The sequence below is a fragment of the Talpa occidentalis genome, unplaced genomic scaffold, assembly GCF_014898055.3.
Source record: "Talpa occidentalis isolate TD23 unplaced genomic scaffold, MPIMG_talOcc4v2.1 talOcc4.9, whole genome shotgun sequence".
NCBI classification, from domain to species: Eukaryota; Metazoa; Chordata; class Mammalia; order Eulipotyphla; family Talpidae; genus Talpa; species Talpa occidentalis.
In genome coordinates this window covers 112,108,538-112,127,814 of record NW_023605305.1, presented here as the reverse complement: position 1 = coordinate 112,127,814, position 19,277 = coordinate 112,108,538, and the positions used below count along the sequence as shown (strand labels likewise).

At 45.2% G+C, this 19,277-nt stretch overlaps 1 protein-coding gene across 1 annotated transcript in view; it reads left to right on the top strand.

Annotated features, from left to right (window-relative positions):
- VTCN1 (V-set domain containing T cell activation inhibitor 1) overlaps positions 1-17,078 on the top strand; it is a 45,139-nt gene extending 28,061 nt beyond the window's left edge. The window contains exons 2-6 of the mRNA XM_037499628.2: positions 1,188-1,252; positions 12,183-12,530; positions 13,417-13,695; positions 13,865-14,034; positions 16,571-17,078. Coding sequence (XP_037355525.1) covers positions 1,188-1,252; positions 12,183-12,530; positions 13,417-13,695; positions 13,865-13,989 — 817 coding nt within the window. The 3' untranslated portion in view covers positions 13,990-14,034; positions 16,571-17,078. The remainder of the gene's footprint in view (positions 1-1,187; positions 1,253-12,182; positions 12,531-13,416; positions 13,696-13,864; positions 14,035-16,570) is intronic.
- Positions 17,079-19,277: the final 2,199 nt, after the last annotated feature.

The following is a 19,277-nucleotide window of genomic DNA, read 5'->3' as shown; positions in this document are numbered from 1 at the left end:
GTGGGTGTGAGGACCGCGTGAGTGGCCAGTGATGCGGAGTGTGGTCCAGATCACCTGGGGACTCACGCATGGGGCAGGTGGTGATGGGCGAGCTTCCAGACCCGCTTTGCCAACGAACGAGCTGGCTCTGCCACCGCCTCTGTTCCAGTCGAGTTGCTCTCACCGGCTAAGGCTGATGTCCCCACTCAGAGCAGGGTCTCCTGGACAGAACAGGGGGGCTTGCTCCATGGGTGAGCCCCCCACCCTTGAGAGGCAGTGGAGTGCAGACACAGGAGGCAGATTCTAATCCCAGTTCTGCCACTGACCAATTGTGTGAATTTAGGGGAGAAACTTCATTTTCCTGTGTCATTTCCTGTAAAATGGAGATGAATTTGTTTACCTCTAAGTTGACCGACTGGATAAATGCCATGACCTGTAAATGGTGCCTAGAACAGTCTGCCACACAGTTCTGGTGTTCGGCGAATAGAATATACTTCCTTGTTTGCTTATTCCCAAACGCTACTTATTAATCTTTTCATTGAGAAGCTGCAAGATGCAGGTCAAGAAGCTGACAGTGGTAATGTCTGGGGGATGGAATTGTACCAATGCTTGATTTTATTATCCTATTTTGGTTCACTTGCATTTTCTGAACTTTCTATAATAAGCAGAAAGTTCACTTTTTTATTTACTTTTTTGATAAGAGAAAACAAATTCCTTTGGGGCCCCCAGGGTCAGTGGAGGCGGTATCAGTGGCACGAAGTGCAGCCAGGACTGTTGCCGGCCGTGGTGTTTCAAGTCCATGGAAGGAGACAGGGAGATTAAGACTAGGAGGAACAGTCAGTGATACCAGGTGCTGAGTGTGGAGCCAGTTTCGTGCACGTGGCACCTGGCATCACAGAGATGGCATCCATTGTCTCCAACATTCTGGGGAGTCTTCCCTAATCCGGAAGGAGGAAGGTCAATGAGCCACCGTCATATAAACATCACCCTCGTCACCTGCCTGAGTGCCCCAAGGGGACAGGGAAGGAATTGCTGGGGCTCCTTTCTAAAATGCCCGTCTCTAGGAGGGGGCTTATCTTGGAGAAAAAGCTGAGGTGGTTTCTGCCGCACCTCTCACAAATGCCAGGTGAGCACCCTGCTGGCGAGCCGCGTGTCAAACGGAATGGAGAAGTAACTTCCTCTCTCTCTCTTCCTCTCTCTCTCCCTAGCGTTATTAGCATCATCTTTATTCTGGCTGGAGCAATTGCCCTCATCATCGGGTTTGGTATTTCAGGTATGTGGGTTCTTGCTTTACCGTGATCCATTCAGCCCTCACCAATAAGTGCCCTATTATCACTCACTGTGGCAGCAAGAAAGAGCCCTGGGGGCTTAGACCCAGAAAATTTCAGAGCAGGGCGCTGAGTTCTCTGAGTTGACTGTGCTCGTGTCACATGAGCCACTGAACTCCCAGCCCCCTTGTTTATAGAACAGAGACTCACATCCCCATCACCACGAGGTTGAGTCACATGTGAGTGTTTGTCTGTGCTGGAATGTTCCTGGGGTGGCGAGTGAGGCTGCAGCTCTCTTGGGTTTGTCTTGGGTTGGTCGGGGCCTTCGGTAAGGAGAACACAGCTGCTCCGTGTCGGAAACAGATGCCATCGAGGCGCAGATGGTGAGTGTCCAAGCGCAGCTCCGGTGTCAGCTGTAGGAGAAGCTTCTCTTCCCCCTTCGGTGTAGACATGTCTCCAAAGCGTCTCTCCTGGAGGTCACTTTATTATTGCTTTTTAATAGTATGACCCCATTTATTCATAATTGTATGTGTGTCCATACAAACACTAGCAGATGTTTTACCCTATTAGCATTGAGATGTTAATAATCATCTCTGGATAGTGGAAATTTGGATATTCCAAATATTCATTTCTTCCTGTAGTTTTATTATTTTTAAACACAATCACATTATCCTTTTAAACAGAAAGTAACAATAAATCCTCTTCATTTTTTTAATGTATATATATATATTACATCATTGTTCATTTTTAAGATCAGAGGGAGGAAGGAGCACAGGGGAATGAGGTGATGGCGCACGGGTGCCTTGGGGAAGGAAACTCTATGGGGACTTCACCTGGCGGGGGGGAGGAAACCTGGATGTCACTTTAATTAAGACACTGAGTGATGCCAGCAGCTGTGTGTGCTCCGAGGCAAGTTGTTTGCTGTTTCCCTTCAACCTCCTGATTGAAGTCAACTCATTTATTTTAACTAGGTCTGCGGCCAAAGCTGTCACTTTATAGCTGCAGTTTTTATAGTTCCAGCTGCCTTTCTCTGTCACTCTCCCCCAGGGTGGGTAGCTGCCACTCCACAGTGGTCCCAAGGCCTAAACCAAGAAAATTCATTGTAGATGTGTTTGCCTAGGAAAGACATCAACATTCTGTCCCTCTTCTTTGCTGTCAAAAATATGTGTATTTTTGTCTTGCATTTTTTTAAAATTCCCTGTCATTTTCTTTTTGATTTGTAAGAATTCTTTATTCTGGATGCAATTTGGTTACACGTATTGCTAAATTTCTTCGATTCTGTCTTGCTTCTTTACTCCTTTGATGTCTTTCCATGAGCAGATGTTTTTAATTTTATAAACCTTTTTCTTTATACCTGGAGTTTTTGGAGTCTCTTTAAGAAATTGTTCCCTATTCCAAGGTCATGAATATTTTCTTCTAGGTTATCTTGTAGGAGCTTTATTGGTTCGCCTTTCATATTTCCATCTCTAAAGCATCTAGAATCAATTCTGTGCCTGCTGCGAGATCACTGGTGACATTCACATTTTCTGTGTTCTGTGTGATTTTCCAGTTGACCCAGAAACATTTATTGAAAACACTGTCCTTATCAGCACTTCTCGTCAGTGTCACTTTTATCATAAAATCAAGTATCCAATTGTATATGGAATCTGTTTCTGAACTCACTAGTTCAGAATCTTTTATAATCTTTCATAACTTGTTTTCTTCTTACATTATTTTTTCTATTTCCTTTCTTAATCATGGACATTTCATGGGTCATCCAGGCTCCCTCTTACTCTTGTTCTTTCTCATCATAAAACAGGTTTACAAGGTGCTATTCTCATTATAATTGCTTTGAATGGATCAGGTTTCTATTTATACTTTCTCTGATTTGTTTCCTACTTAATTGTGCCTTTCATCTTCATGAATGTCTCTCCTCCTGCTTTACTTTGCTGTCATTTAATTACTCCTCTAGTATCTTCAAATAAGCACTTCACCAAAGGGTGTGTTCAGAAAGCCAGTAAGTAGTTTTTAGTAGACACTACCATTCGCTTTTCCAAAGTGACTCAGCAATTTGCTTTTCACCAGCAGTGTTGGGGAGATCCAGTGCTTGGTGCCTCACCAACACTGATATTGTAGAATCCTGTTGTGAATTTTATTTTTGTTTCCTGGTGACTGTAAAGACTGAGCACATTTTCATATGAGAAATATCGCACAACAGAGCCAGACGCAAAATGGCATATGCTGGATAATTCCATGTATATAAAGCTCAAAAACAGACAAATGAATCTCTGATGTTTGAAGGGGAAAAAAAAAAGGTTATTACCTTGGAAAGAGTGAAAGGTTAGCCAGGAGGAGGGTGCATGGAGGTATGGCTCGGACTATAAAATCCTGGGTTTATGTGTGAGTGATGGTTCAGTGAGATGAAGCTGTGCTGATTTCACAAGCTGCAGTCATGGTGTGTACATTTTTATGTATGTATGCTCTATGTACACTAAAATATTCATTATGCATTGAAGCATAACACACATAAAGTGTATGCATTATAACGGCAGTTATACATTTAAATATGTATTTGTAGAAATAAAATATTGGCAAAGCAAATATTTGGGACCCACATTTAAAAATATTAATATATACATTTTGGTGCCTTCTTTACTAATGCTTTCCCATAGTGATTTTCCTTATTCTTGATCTTATATACCACCTTGAGTTAAAATCCTCATGTTTGTCCTTCATTCTAAGTCTTGGTGACTAACCCTTTTGGGGCCGAGGGCTAACTTGTGTAGTATCAGAGTCCGTGTGGAGTTCTTCTGGTAGGCAGTGATGCTGCCCAGCCCAGCAGGAACACTCACGTTGTCACAGCTTCCCGGTGACAGTCAACACTTACTATTAATACCCCTCCCTGTTGCAAAGCTATGGAAATCTCAAGCACTTAGCTGAGTTCCTTGAAGCAGAGGGTTCTCCTTAAGTGCTTTTTAAATGGACAAAGAGGTGGATGCACGGAGAGCTAAATAACGAGATACAAATTAGTCCACAATATCTAGGAATGTACCACTAATCATATTAAAACCATGCCATCAAAAAAGAGGGTGTTTTTTTCATTTTGTTTTGCCTTCTTTCCTTTACACGGGATAAATGCTGGTTATTTTTGGATAAAATGGGTTATTCATTAGTTTAACACTAGTTAGATTTTTCTCAATTACTTCTATAAAAAGGCCATAACCCTTTTTATAGAAGAGCATATTATCACACGTTAAATCCATTCAATACAATGTCAGATAGCCTAATACATAAGACAATGACATTAAGGCAACAATATCAAGTAGGTAATGGTAGTGATGGTGGTGATAACAGTGATGAGATGGAGTCTTTTCTATATTCCCCTCGCAGTGCTAAATAACTTTGCATGCATCGTTTGATTTACCACTCACAACAAATAGGAGGCAGATATACTTCTGTGTCCTAATGAGAAAGTGTCACTGTGTGTGTGTGTGTGTGTGTGTGTGTGTGCGCGCGCCAAGGGGCCACACAGCTAGCAGGTGGGCACTGTGGTGTTTCAGACCCTGATAACTTGCTTCTAGACCCCGCTTTGCTCCCTCCCACCCTGTCCTGATAAGATTCAGGCAGACTGTGCCAGACAAGTGTTTTCTGCTTCGCTCTGCAGGTATTATTCCTGAGATACAGCTTTTAAAGACTTAAAGATATTTCCAAATACAGGGGGGAAAAATGTTCTATTTCTGTATAACTTTCCTGAGGCCTATATATCACCTCCTGAGAGCCAGCCAATTCCTGACAAGTTCTAAGTGTGGATTCTATAAAGCATATAATGCAATTGAGATGGATGGTTTTGAAGAGGTCACGGGTTGTCCACAAATCCCTGGCAGGACAGTCTCCATGGATGACCCATGGAGAGGGCAGGAGAGGCTGTGGAAGGCCCCTGGGCCAACACTCCCACACCGGGGGCCGTCTAGCAGCTCTGTGTAAAAGAGGAGCTTAGGAATCTGACAGACAGGGCCTCACCTCAGGTGTGACACTAACTGTATATCCTTTGGGATTTAACTTCACTTTCCAGAATCAGTTTCCTCACTGGCAAAATAATCGGGATTATTGTGGATTTTACATGAAGCACCTGACACGTGTGTAATAAATGGTTGCTGCTGCTATTTATATTGATAATTATATTGATCTTATGTATGGTGTCAGTGCCATTAATAACTTTCTGTTATGAATACAGTCATAGAACTCCTAAAATGTGCACCCCATCCTGGCCACATGGGGGCAGGCCTTCTCTGAGGCTGGGGAGCCCGGCAGGAAGACAACACCCTGCCTTCTTTATTTTTTTCTATTGCATTTATTTATTTATGTATATATTTCCTTCTTGAATGCTCCATCGCCAGACACTGGATAAACCCATCAGGCATGTGCTTATGGCACTAAGAGGTGCATTGAGCAAATTTTGTGGAAAGAATTTATAGTTTTTTGAAGTGAAGTCATCTGAGGAAATAAACAGCAGTGAGCTTTTTCTTCCACTTATTTTATGCTTTCTCATTGTGTTTATTCTGTCGTGAGGAGTGGGTGTGGTTTTGTTGGGCAGGCGCTCCGCCACCTGACCCCACCTGACCCCAGCACGTGGTAGGTAGGAAGTGCTCAGTGCCAGGTAGGCCCATTCTGACTCTGGCTCCTACCTGCTGGACCAGGACTTCAGGCCTTTCATCTCATGTCCTGCTTTGCCCTGATTCTTAAAGTGGACACAGCAGCCATTCCTCCCTTTCTTGGTTATCAGGCTTAACATGAATCACTACAAGCAAACCCCCTAGAGACGTGTTCGTTCCCCTGGGCTCTGACCACTTAAATCAGAGATTTAAGGTTTATTTTAACAAGTCAGTTTCTACATTAGGCACATCACCTGCCTGGCATCATTGAGTGCACTTCAGAGAGACTCTGAGGGAGCCATAGTAGTAGCCACATCCCCATTTTTGAGATGAAAAGACTTGTGGAATAAAGAAGTCAGAAAAGTTGCCCGAGTCACATATCCAGCAGGGGCAGAGCTGGGACATGAGTCATGGGGGCCTGTGCTATGTGCTCGAACACCGGGGTCAGCTGTTGCTTCATGCGTGGCTCCTGCATCCTCATCTAGCCTCGCCCAGTGGCCCCTCAAACTTCGCAGGAGCAGCTGCTACCCCAGGCTCTGCTCTCTTCTCTGCAAGCCTTGTGCAGGGGCACCTCCCATGTTTAAGCTGCAATGTCCTCTGGAGAGCTGGAGTCCAGTAGATGCTGGGTGACCATGGCTGCGGCCTCCCGGTATGCTCTCTGTGCTAGAATCTACAGGAAATGTGTTTTCCAGGTTTTACTGAGTGGCGGTGCATCAATTCTGTCAAGAATCCCTGTCTTGTGTCACCGCAGCTCACCTCCCAAGACACGCCAGCTCACACGGAGTAGGCAGTGGGAAACGCTCTCCCTGTGGGAAAACAATGGCTGGGGGCTGGCTTGCTCCCCTCGCTAACTCCTCTTTCCCAGTCAGACCAGCGTGGTGAAGGTAATGAGCCCTAAGGAGCTGGAGAAGTGGTCTCAGAAGTGGCCCAGGTTGCCAACTTTTTTTTTAAAGATTCATTATTTATGCATATAAGAACTGGAGTACAGGCCAGAGGTGTGGGGGGTGAGAATCTATTTACCAGAGACAGAGTGGGGAACAGAACAGGCAGACGGACTGAGATACACTGCTGAGGGGAGCAGCAGGCAAGACAGGCGAGTCTGCTGCACCATGTGGGCAGCTCCCTGGCCGGCCAGGAGTCAAACTCATGCTGCAGAGGCTGCCGGATAGTGTCATAGTGTGGTGCTTTTAACCCCTTGTGCCACCAGGGAGGCTCCGGGTTTCCAACTTTAAAGAGGTTTGATGGAGGTCAACGAAGTCCTTCAAAATCTGTGCCTGTTCAGGTTCTCAGGATTCCATAGCAAGAGAGAGCTGCCCCTGACCCATCTCCTCAAGCCCTCTTGTCCTCCACTCGCCAACTCACACAAGAGCCCCTGGTGGCTAACAGACCTGGAGAGACATCAGGCAGACCTTTTCCTACAACTGAGCTCCATGGCCAATATCTGTTTGCAAGTTTGAATGCACATTTTTTTTTGTGAGGAGCAATATTTATGTGTTGCTGCTTGCAAATTAAATGTCATGTTGTCACTTTTAACCATCACTTAGTTACCTAACAAATAAATATTTGTTGTCTTCTGGGTGCAAAGCAATAGCTAGGTTCATGGTTTACACTCTCGCTGACTTTTATTTCTCCTTTTAATTGATGTGGAGGAGGGGGCTTAATTGACATTACACTCACTCCATCTGCCACTTCTTTAACACAGTCTTAAATGGGCGAAAGCCTGCAGAGGGCCCCCAGGGCACTCCACAGCTGCCTACTTTAAATCATCAGGTTCTCGAAGAGATATTTCAACAAATTCCCTACCTGTGGGCTCGAGGCCAACGCATTAAAATTAATTTAGTAGCACAATTACTGAACTAAGATATGTCATTACCATTTCATTCTCTCCATAAACTGTGTTAATCATGTACTTTTTTTCAGAAAAGTAATTTTTCAATTCAACTTTAATGGCACTTTATAAACTACAATCCAATTTACCCTTGCTTTAACACAGTTACATTTTCTGCATGATTTTATTGAGAATTTCTCTGTATTTTCACTGCTTTCCTTTTCCAGGATTCACATTTCCACAGAATTGAGAGGTGGTGCTCCTGCCAAACACTACTTAGTCCCACAATCATTTGTCTAAAACCATCATCTCAAACAGTGCCTTGTTTTCTACTGATTTCCATTCATTCATTCATTTATTCATTCACTGTAGTAACATACTAATAGGCACTTCTCTTAGTTTTCTTAGGCTACTATAACAACCCAGATGCTTACATAACAGAAATTAATTTTCTCACAGTTCTGGAGGCTAGAAATCCCCCCCCCCTCAGTTTCAGGTGGCCCCCAGTCTAAAGCTTCCATCAGAGATCCTCTGGCTACTTAAAACAGAGGTGATGACTTGCCCTCCCCCATCTCGCTCTGAAACCCAGGAGACAGCCCTGGTGGTCTCTGAATCATCTCCAGGATCATTTTCTACCCTTTTCTGAATTCATAACTGAGTAACTCTATGGTCCAGTCCTAGAAGCTCTAAGAAGTCTGACAACCTTCCTCTCTTCACTGTTTACTTTTCACTTTTCTGTCCCCAGCTGGCAGTGTTTCTGCTGATCTGGCCCATCTATCCTGGCCTCTCCTGAGGATGCTGATTAAGTCCATAGCTTGCACCTACAATCTCCTTATTAAGTGGCTGTTCAAACATATCCTTCATGTTCTCTTCAGAACTTTTTCATTTGTTTGCAATATGGATAGGCGTGGTTTTCCAAACCCTTAAGTCATGATTCCCTTTTGCTTAACAATCCCTCCTTCAATGCATCTCTTACCTTCCCCACATTTTACTATAAAGCATTCAAGAATAACCAAGTCACTCCTTCAACAACACCCTGCTCTTAGAAATCTCAATTAAATATCCATTTACAAGCTAAACATTCCACAAAACACTAGTTCAACCGTATTCTTCACTACTTTATAACAACAGTTGCCTTTCCCATTACATAGTCCTCATTTCTGCCTGACATTCCACCAGAATCACCCTTAACATCCATGTTTCTAATGTGCATCTCAAAAGTCTTCACCCTGTTCCAAAGTCTCCCACCTGCACAGGTATTTATTACAGCAGCACCCCACTCCAAGTAGCAAAACTGTATTAATCCGTGTTCTCCAGAGAAACAAAGGAACTGACTCACATGAATCTGGAGGTTGAAAAGTCCCAACGTCTGCAGTCAGCAAGCTAAAGACCCACCCGCGAGGGTCAATGGCTTAGTTCCAGTCTGAGTCCAAAGATCTGAGAACCAGGAGAGCCCCAGAGCCAGCAGGCCCAACACCTAAGAAGAAGCAATGCTGCCATTTGAATCTGAAGGCAGGAAAAGACTGATGTCCCAGCTCAAAGCCATCAGGGAGCAGTGCAGCAGGGCTAACCGGGGGCAGCCGAGTTGACCCAGTTGGCGGGTCCTCACCTGTACACTTACATCTACAGGTTACCACTCAAAACCAGACCCCCGGGGAGAAACAACAATGATAGGATTCATTTACACAGGGAGTGAGAAAATGGAGAGCTAGTGGAGGAAGAAAGAGAGAAATTGCTGGCGTGCTCATGGCCAGATGCCTTCTGTCCTACCCCAGATAGTGTCCACTGAGCAGAAACGGTGTCCAAGCCAAAGCCACATGTGGCAAACTGGCAGCTTCTCCACAGCACCACAACTCCACAGCCAATTAACTCACAAAGCCCAAGCCTGGTCCCTATTCTCCATCACTCTGGCAGACTATTAGGGGGTGGAGTCTGGAAAGCTCCACCCTCCACCATGGAGTTGGTCTTGAGCGCCACCTTCCTCTTATGCAGGGGTCCCTCTTACTCAGCTTCTTTGTTCTATGGAGGGCTCCCACTGATTGGATGATGCCACACACCTGAGGGAGTGCAATCTGCTTTGCGTGGTCTGCTGATTCAAATGTTCATCTCACCCAGAAACGTCCTCACTGCAATACCGGAACAGCGATTGGTCAAATGTCCGGGCACCCTGGGCCCAGTCAAGCTGACATCTAAAATTAGCCATCACAGCTTTATAGGACTTACAAATATGTTTAAGACAGTTTCTGCCCTTGAAGAGCTTACAAATTAGTGTCTGAGATTGACTAAGACAAGGAAGAGGAAGACAGCCGCTGTAATGAAAGTGAAGGACTGTGTTAAGGGGGAGTAAAGAAAGCATCTATTAATTTTGCCTTGGCAGATCAAAAAAGGTTTCATGCAAGGACTGCCATCTGAACAGCCTTGAGTGGAAGTGGGATTTGGATAACTGGTGATAAAGGAGAGGAGGGAACTATAAATTGTAGGTGCAAGATGAACAAGGAGTTGAAGATGCATAGTATAATTGTATAATCTCCATGACCTGGGATGTCTTAGATATCAGCCTGTCAAGTAAAAATCATTGAAAGGCAAATCAAATATTTAAAACAGTGTTCAAGAAAATGCCAAGGCAGAGGACAGGCTATGTTGCATTTATATTCAGCAGCAACACTTCATATTAATCTTTCATCATTTCCCTACCGAATCTCCTGCATCAATGGCCATGTGTGGCAGCGACTCCAAACTTTGTCTTCTTCCTCATGATGAAGTCTCCAAAATGTCCTCCCAGCCCAACATGTTTTTTTTTTTTTTTTCCGCTGTCTCTATTTGCCCTAGAATTTTTTCTCTCTCTAATATAAATCCACCTAGCTCTGTCTCTCATCCATTATCATCATCTGCTTTATGAAGGCCTAGGACCCACTAGCCAGCTCCAACCTTGAAGGCCAGATGCCAGGACTCTCTAAAGATAAGGATTACCCTTTGCCTTCATAATGCTTATCTCTTACATTTGAAAAAATAGCAAGTATGTTTTGCTTACATCTTTTCCCATGAAAGCAGAAAATCAGTAAATCGCTGTGAAAGGATGCAGTAAATGAGGCTGCAGAGGTTGCAATGAGAGCTATTATCTATGGGACATTTACTATGTGCCGGGCAGTGTTTAGCTTTGAAGGCCACGTTGGTTAATCGAACATTACTCCCCAGCCCTTGGGAGACCTAGAAGGTTGCCAATTAGAAAAAGAACATGTTCAGATGGACTTTAAGACCAACCTGAAAGCTGAATGCATGGGAAATGGGTTGGATGGAGGCAAATTTGAGAAGCAGGAACACTTCAAGATAGAAGGCCAACTTTCATCTTAGAAGGAAGCTGAGACTCATCATACTGGGCTTTGGGGCTGCAAGGAGTGGTTTGTGCAGACTGTTTAATGGGAGGTGTTTGTTGAAAACACACTCAGAGATTGGAAGAGGAATCCTCTTTCTCAAGGTCTGTCCCTCACACTTCTTCGTGTCTATCCACTCTCCTCTTGAGCTCTAAGACCTGTCCTCTCCTTAGCTTCACATCCAAACCAGAGAAGGAGCCACTGACGAAGATTCAGCTAATGTGATCGCCCCTTTGGGCATCCCCACTCTGCAGCCTCCAGTGCAGAAGGAATAGCTGGTCAGTCCTTCACAGACTGAAGGGGCTACTGGCTGAGTAAGTGGGGAGAGGCCGTGGCCCTGCTGGCACCATAAGTAATATTTCCACAGGAGGGATGTTTGGAGAAGGGGGGCTGACTTCTATCTGAGGGAGAAATCAACTCAGTTTAATTAAGTACGATTCTTCATTATGCCATTGTTAGCACTGTCACTTTCACCAAATCACTTATCTGCTCTCTAAGCCTTGGTTTCGTCATCATTCAAGTGGAGATAAAAGTAGCAGCACTTTAGAGTTTAGCATTCTTCAGAATTACCAGCAACAGTTAGTTAACATTAGGTTTCTCTTCTATGCCACCTCTGGTTAACCAAGAATAATACCTTAAATGATTATAATATAATAATAATAATAATATCTTAAATAATACCTTGTGATTACAGTTTACAAATAAAGCTCACAGCCATCTGATCATGTCCTCACAAGAACCTTTCAAGGTAAGACTCATTTTTCTGAGTCCAGAGAGGTTACATGACTTTCCAAGTTCACACAGCTATCAAGTGACACGGCTAGGACTTAAATGCTCCCCTTCAAACTCCAGGTCCAGTATGTCCTCTTCTTGAGGTCTCTCAAGATTTAGGGAACCGGTCTTGAAAAATGAATATGTTTGACAAATCTGTTGTGTCTTCTTGCTCTTTCTTTCCTTCTTATATAAGTTATCTTCTTTTTATGCATCTCCTATTCTCCTTTATTTCCAATTTACTACAGAAGTCTCTGGCTTTTAGTAACCAAGGGGTTGACGGCAGAAGTTCTGAGGCTCCCCTTGGCATTGACCCTTGCTCCCTGAATTGCAGGAAGACACTCCATCACAGTCACTACTCTCACCTCAGCTGGGAACATCGGGGAGGATGGAATCCTGAGCTGCACTTTTGAACCTGACATCAAACTTTCTGATATCGCGATACAGTGGCTGAAGGAAGGTGTTCTGGGCCTGGTCCATGAGTTCAAAGAAGGCAAAGATGACCTGTCAGACCAGGATGAAATGTTCCGGGGCCGGACAGCAGTGTTTGCTGACCAGGTGGTAGTTGGCAATGCCTCTCTGAGGCTGAAAAACGTGCAACTCACAGATGCTGGCACCTATAAATGTCACATCATCACCTCTAAAGGCAAGGGGAATGCCAACCTTGAGTATAAAACTGGAGGTGAGTTACATTTGGAAAGCGGGAAAGAAAGTGTCACAAGGTACTTGAGACTAAAGGGAGGGCATGGACCACTGCTGACACACGCTACCTGCTCGTGTATGCATGACCAATGTCAGAAAAAGGCCCCCAAATTCTGCTAGCAGCCACCCTTGTGATCCAGAACCCACACCAACACCAAAGTAGCCCAGTATAATAGCAGGTCTTAAAACCTTTCTTTCTGGATTCTAACTTCTTCTAAATTTTCAACGGTATTCCCTGAACTGTTTTGTCAAAATAAATGTAATCTTTTCTCTGGTAGCAGTTAAGAGAACCATGTCATCCATCAGGGAGTTTTCTATGCTAAGTCAATCTAACCCAACTCTGATATGAGCCCCTCCAGGGACTCATGACAGTAGAACTTATTTTAGGAGAAAGTCAAAGGGAACGAACCGAAACAACTCGTCCTGTACCCTCACTAATCCTCTCTAGTGAAACCCACACGTCCTTACCGATTCAATTTAACACATTTTTTTCTGAATGTACATACAAGGACTGAGATTGATAGTGGGAAGAGTAAAAATATGATTGAGAAGACAAAGATGATTGTCCTTGTTCTTGTAGAACTCATGGTCTAGAGCTTATAGAGTTGAGGTTAGGACAGGGAAAAGAAAAATATATAAATATCTATAAATAACTGGTAAAGTACATCAAAGGCTTAGACAGATCTAAGTACAGTGACCTGGGGATTCAGAGGAAGCAAGAGATCACAGCCAAATGCATGGGTGAGCCCCCATGGAGAATTTGGCATTTGAGAGGAGCAGACAACCCACTGGGGAAATACTGGGTCGCTGCAAAGGCTCAATTTGTAAGAAATAACATCTGCCCTTCATGACCTTCAACCCCGTAGCCTTCAGCATCCCAGAGGTGAACGTGGACTACAATGCCAGCTCTGAGAGCTTGCGCTGTGAGGCTCCCCGCTGGTTCCCCCAGCCTACAGTGGTCTGGGCATCTCAGGTGGACCAGGGAGCCAACTTCTCAGAAGTCTCCAACACCAGCTTTGAACTGAACTCTGAGAACGTGACCATGAAGGTGGTGTCAGTACTCTACAATGTCACCATCAACAACACATACTCCTGCATGATCGAGAACGACATTGCCAAAGCCACCGGAGATATCAAAGTGACAGGTGGGTTCCTCCCCACCCTGTGAGGGCTTCCTGGGGTGAGAAGAAAATATGAGTTAAGATCTGATTTCTTTAGCAGATATATTATGTACTGGGGGCAGCGAGATCTAGAGCCTCCCTGAAGCCTTGATCATAGCAGCAGTTGGAATTAACATTATTTCTCCCTTTACAGAGTCTGAGATTAAAAGGCGCAGTCACCTCCAGCTGCTGAACTCCAAGGCTCCCCAGAGTGGCGCTTCTTTCTTCGCCATCATCTGGGTGATCCTGCCTTTCTGTCCTTACCTGATGCTAAAATAATGCTCCATGGCCACACAGAAACATGCTAAGTCATTGATGTGACAGGTGAGATGGATCCAGCATGGGGTGGGGGTTCTCTATGTGTGCCTGTATCCTGTTGGTACGGGACTCTTGGGTCCTTTGAGAAATAGGGATGATGGAGATGTTAATCCTGCAAGTGCCAGACAAGAATTTATTAAAATTTATGCAATTCAGCATAAGACAGTCAGCTTCAGGGACGGGGGCTGCATGCACACCCCGAGAATCAGGTGGAAGCTCTATTAAGCAGATCTAATGCAGCATAATTAAAAGGGTCTTTAATTAAAAGGGCTCTTGCTTTGCTCTTCTTTCCATGAGATCATTCCGTCTCTCACAGTCATAAGCTCTCATGCCTGTGACCTCTTCATGATGGATTACACATTCTTAGCCTGGAGGGTTGTTTGCCTAAAGGGTTTGTTAATGGTAGAAACTTTATTTCATCTGAAGTATGTACCGGGGAGGGTTTCTTCTTAGAGACAGGGACAGTCACCATCTGAGCGTGGGCAGGTGACCTCACCTCGAATCTCCAGTAGAGAAAATGCTACTTTCTACTTTATAATGACGTGGTGGCCTCACTCTGAGTTGATGTCCAGTGTCACGGGGTTTTCTGAGACTCGCAGACCCCGCCTCCTGCCTGGCACTCGATCCTAACAAGAGCCAAACAGCCTCTGGCATGAACCTCGGAAAACGTTAATAATTCAGGGGCTGCTGGCACCATCTCCACTGGTGGTGTGAGAGGCGCAAGCCTTGTTATTTGAGTATAGACACCATCGACAGACTTACAGGAAAATGACTCTATATAGTTCAAATATCTGTGTAAATTCTAACACATTTTCATTTACTGAATCATCCATGAAGGCAAAAATATCCTACTGACGAGAAAGAGATGCTTAGCCCTGACACGTTACTGTGGATTTCTCTATCACTCATGAAGCACCGTGACAGGCTCATAACCACTCACTTAAGTGACCTCCTGCTTGTCCCCTCCAAAGCCCATGTCCAGGCCTTGACGGGTGACTCAGCCGCCCGTCCTCCTGCAGAGACCTGGACTCTCTCGTCAGGACGCTGGCTCCGATTTCTGAATATTCTGCATGTGGAATTTGAATACAACGGAGCTCATCAGGTTCCAGTCAATATCACCACGTCACTCAGCTATTTTTGTTCCCCCTTGTCCTTCCTGTCATTTGTCACTGAACTCTGTAGTCTATTCCCATGTTGTCACTCAGACTGTCCCTAATCCATCTCATCTCACACTCAGGTGGGCTCTCGAACCTTTTGAACTTGCTCCTTCCTCTCCCTGTTTCAGGTGATAGAAAGCAAAATGCCAGAAAATTATTCCAGAGCAACTTATGGCAGCATTTACTTTGCTCCAGGACCTAACGTGACTCTGGGCCCTAGTATCACAAATTCAAAGTCCCCAGCTGTGGGGTCACAGCTTGCTAACCGGTCCTGCCCCCACGCCCAGCTTCCCTCAACTACCTGCTACTGCTGCCTGGCCTTGCTGCCCCTTCCTGGAAACCTCTGCTCTGTGGCAACTCGAGGCCACACCCCCTTCATCTGTTTCAAGTGCCTTCTAGCTTCTAGCACCTTCTCTTGATGACACTTTCATGTCTCACCCCTTTGGCATGCATGCATAACTGACAGCATCTTACGTTATCTGAGGCACAGATATTCCTTACATAGAATATTAAGTGTCTTCAGAGGCAGGCAGAGATCTGTAGACCTGTTTTTCCTTCTCCTGTCCTCCAAACACCTCCTACCGCACAGGGCACAGAAAGGATTCTTTGTGAGGAATCCAGCCAGTTTGCCATCATTTCCAGCCTTCACTGCTGTCAGTGGAAGAGGATTTCTCTGAGGAAGCTCTCCCTTGAGGGGTTCTCGCTAGTTGAAGAAGGAAGCTTGTCTTCTTTCTGATTCCCCACAACACTGTAAATGAGATTTTAATAAACTGCAATTAGATAATCTGACCTATAATATACAGCTTATCACCTTTACCTTATATTCACCTTTACCTTATATTCCCTAAGGTAAGCCTTTTCTAAAAAATAAAAAATAAAAGCCATGATGTCCACCTAACAGCAGCTGGCCACGTGCAGTAGGCAGGTGTCATATGCTGCTACCCGTTAACCACAGCCCTGCTACCTGCTCTCGGCAGTCTAAGGGATAGCCTTCAATCAAATCAATTTCTTCAAATACATGAATGGATCACGACTTGAGACATATGTTCTAACTGATGATGATATTTTAGGTCACACACATTCCCTGGGGGGCACTCAGACAGAAGTCGCCTTCGAATTCTATCCAGGAGCCTGCCCATTAGTCACTCTCCATTCGTGTTTGCTGCGATGATCACCTCCTCTGTTAAGGAGAGACTCATCGCTTCTCCTCAACTTGGTGCCGTGGGGCCTTGCTACAGCACCACAAAATATGGAAAAACAAATCCATTTCTGAATAGGAGATGCACCCATTCAGCATCAGGGATGCTCAGTTCTCAGCAATGTTTTATATCACAGTTATGTTTGCCAATGGTTGTTAACGGGTATCTCATTATTGTTATTTTCAGAATCCCAGGAATCTGCAGAACTATTTCACCGCAGCATATGACCTAGTTTTATATTTCTGGGGGCAAGTGAATTCATGTCTAGAAGCCTGGAGTAAACAAATAAGATCAAGATGCATCAGGAAGCCAAAAGCAACCCACAGAAGACTCCAGTATGAACAAGACATATCTGTCTTCAAAGACATATATTAAATGCTGGACGAAAGGATTCATTTAAACTACAGAATTGTGTTAAGACTGCTAAGTAAAATGATACCCAAACAAGTATGTCCCCATATCTCAGGGACTTCCCTGACCCACCAGGAGTGTGGGGTGGGAGGGGATATCACATCTCCCTGGTCGCCGAATCCTAAGTTTTATTGCTGTTATGTTGCTTTCAGGAAGTTCCTAGAAAGTTTCTATTGCGATACATTTGAAAAAAAACACATTTGGGCCTCCCCGGTGGTGCAGCGGTTGAGCGCTGGGTTGCGAAGCTACCCACGGCCTCTGCGGCGCCGGTTCGATCCCCGGCTGCTCCCGGCCACGGGGGAGGGTCCCACATGGCGCGCAGACCTCTCCTGCCGCCCGCTGCTCCCCTCAGCAGTGTACTTCGGTCCTTCTGCCTGCTCTGCTCCCCGCTCTGGCTCTGGTGAATTCTCTCACCCTCCCGTGCTTCTGACTGTACCCAGTGCATGTATAAACCAAAAAACAAAACAAAACAAATAATAAATAAATAAATAAGACATGCCTCTAGAAAATTAAAAAATAAATAAATAAAAAACCACATTCTAAAAAACACAAATTAAACTGTGCAGGATGCTGTAAGAAGCTGTTGATGAGCTGTCATTTCACAAGCCAGGGGTAGCTACATTTTAGTGATGGGTAAAGTGGTTCACTTTTCTTTATGAAGCTTCCAGAAGTGCCTTGGCATCTTCCCCACCTGACAAATGCTAAAGAAATGTGAGAAATTATCATAACTTTTACATAAATTTTCCTGATGTTCCGGATGATCTGAGCACCTTCTTTATTTCTCAGATGACGTCCATCCTCAGATGGCGTAAGAGAGCACTAGAGGTGGCATTAGGGCAACACAGGTGGAGGGCTGCACTTTCTACCCTGCACAGACCAAGACCTCAGCTGGAGCAGTGGGACTCAGCCTGGGGGGATGCTGCACTCCCTTCCCAGGGGACATTTGGAAACATCTGGAGGCAATTTTAGTTGCCGCCACTCAGAGGTGGGGGTGCTACTGGCATCTGGTGGATAGAACCCCTGAGTCTGCTCAACACAGTGCACAGCAAAGAACCACCCATCAAATGTTAGTCAGATGAGCTGTGCTGAGGTTAAGAAAAGCTGGTTTCGAGTAGGAGGGGATCTAGAAAAGAGGGGGGCAAACAAAACTGTTTGTTGCCTAAAATGGGCATTAGCCTCTGTGCCCTTGGCGGCTGCCTCAGCCCAGAAAACCAAAATGCCACTTGGGGCAACCAGGAGCTCTTGGGATTTTCTTCTGCTGGTCGGGTTTCTGCGTTCCTTGCCCTTCGTTCTACCTTTCTGCTTCTGGGAAAGAACTGCTGGGTTCGGTATCAAGTTCTCTCACCCTAAATTTAGGACCTTGCCTCACGGTCTCCCCCGTGACCCTGTACTGTCAAATTCAGAGAAAGGCAACAAAAGCATGAACTTCCTTGAGACACACAGAGACTTCCGAAGGCAGAGGCAGGGACCCGGAGGTGAGGCCTGAGCAGGAAGCTTCGCTCAAGGAGAGCGCCCCGCTGCCCGCCCCTCTTGCACGCTCCACAACTGACCCACCTCCCTGGCACGCGGCACCCACCCTAACAGTATTGTCATAGAAAACTTGAATTTAGGGCTCTAAGTATTCAAGAGAATGATTAAGTCCACATTTCCCAGCCAGCCATCTGCCTGGTTTATCAAAGAGCATGTGAGGAAAGATGGATACACAGTCATAGACCGGGCCTAGAGCCCGGCCCTGAGCACCTAACAGGCCTTGCATATATGTCTGTCGAAGGAAAGGGAGTGAGGGGCACTTGTGAGCCTGGGCGGGGTAGCTGGGTCTTTTCTTTTTAAAGATTTTATTTATTTTTACGTAGAAGAACTGCGGAATAGGCCAGAGGTGTGGAGGGTGAGAGGATTCACCAGAGACAGAGTGGGGTGCAGAACAGGTGGATCTACTGAAATACACTGCTGAGGGGAGCAGCGGGTGAGACAAGAGAGGTCTGCTGCGCCATGTGCGTAGTTCCCTGGCCAGGGATCAAACTCGTGCTGCAGTGACTGGTGATAGCTTCATAGTGCTAAGACTTAACCCTTTGTGCCACCAGGGAGGCCTGGTGGCTGGGTCTTTTTTAAGGAAAGTCCGCTAGCTTTTTACCAACCTGGTGTGTTCCTGCCTCAATAATATCTGCCTTATTTGGTAACCAGAACCATTAGAGAGATAATTCATAAAAAGGAGTTATTGCATTGCTCTAGCTGTATTAGTCTGCTAGGACCGCCATACATCACACCATAGACCAGATGGTTTAAACAGTAGAAATTTATGCTCTCACAGTTCTGGGGGCTGGAAGCCCAAGGTCAAGGTGTTGATGGGTTGGTTTCTCCTGAGACTTCTCTTCTTGACTTGCAGAGAGCCACCTGCTCACTGAGTCTCACATGACCTTTACCCTGTGCACATACTACTCGGTGTCACCCCCCTTCTTCTTTTTTGTGGGACTCTCGCCAGCGG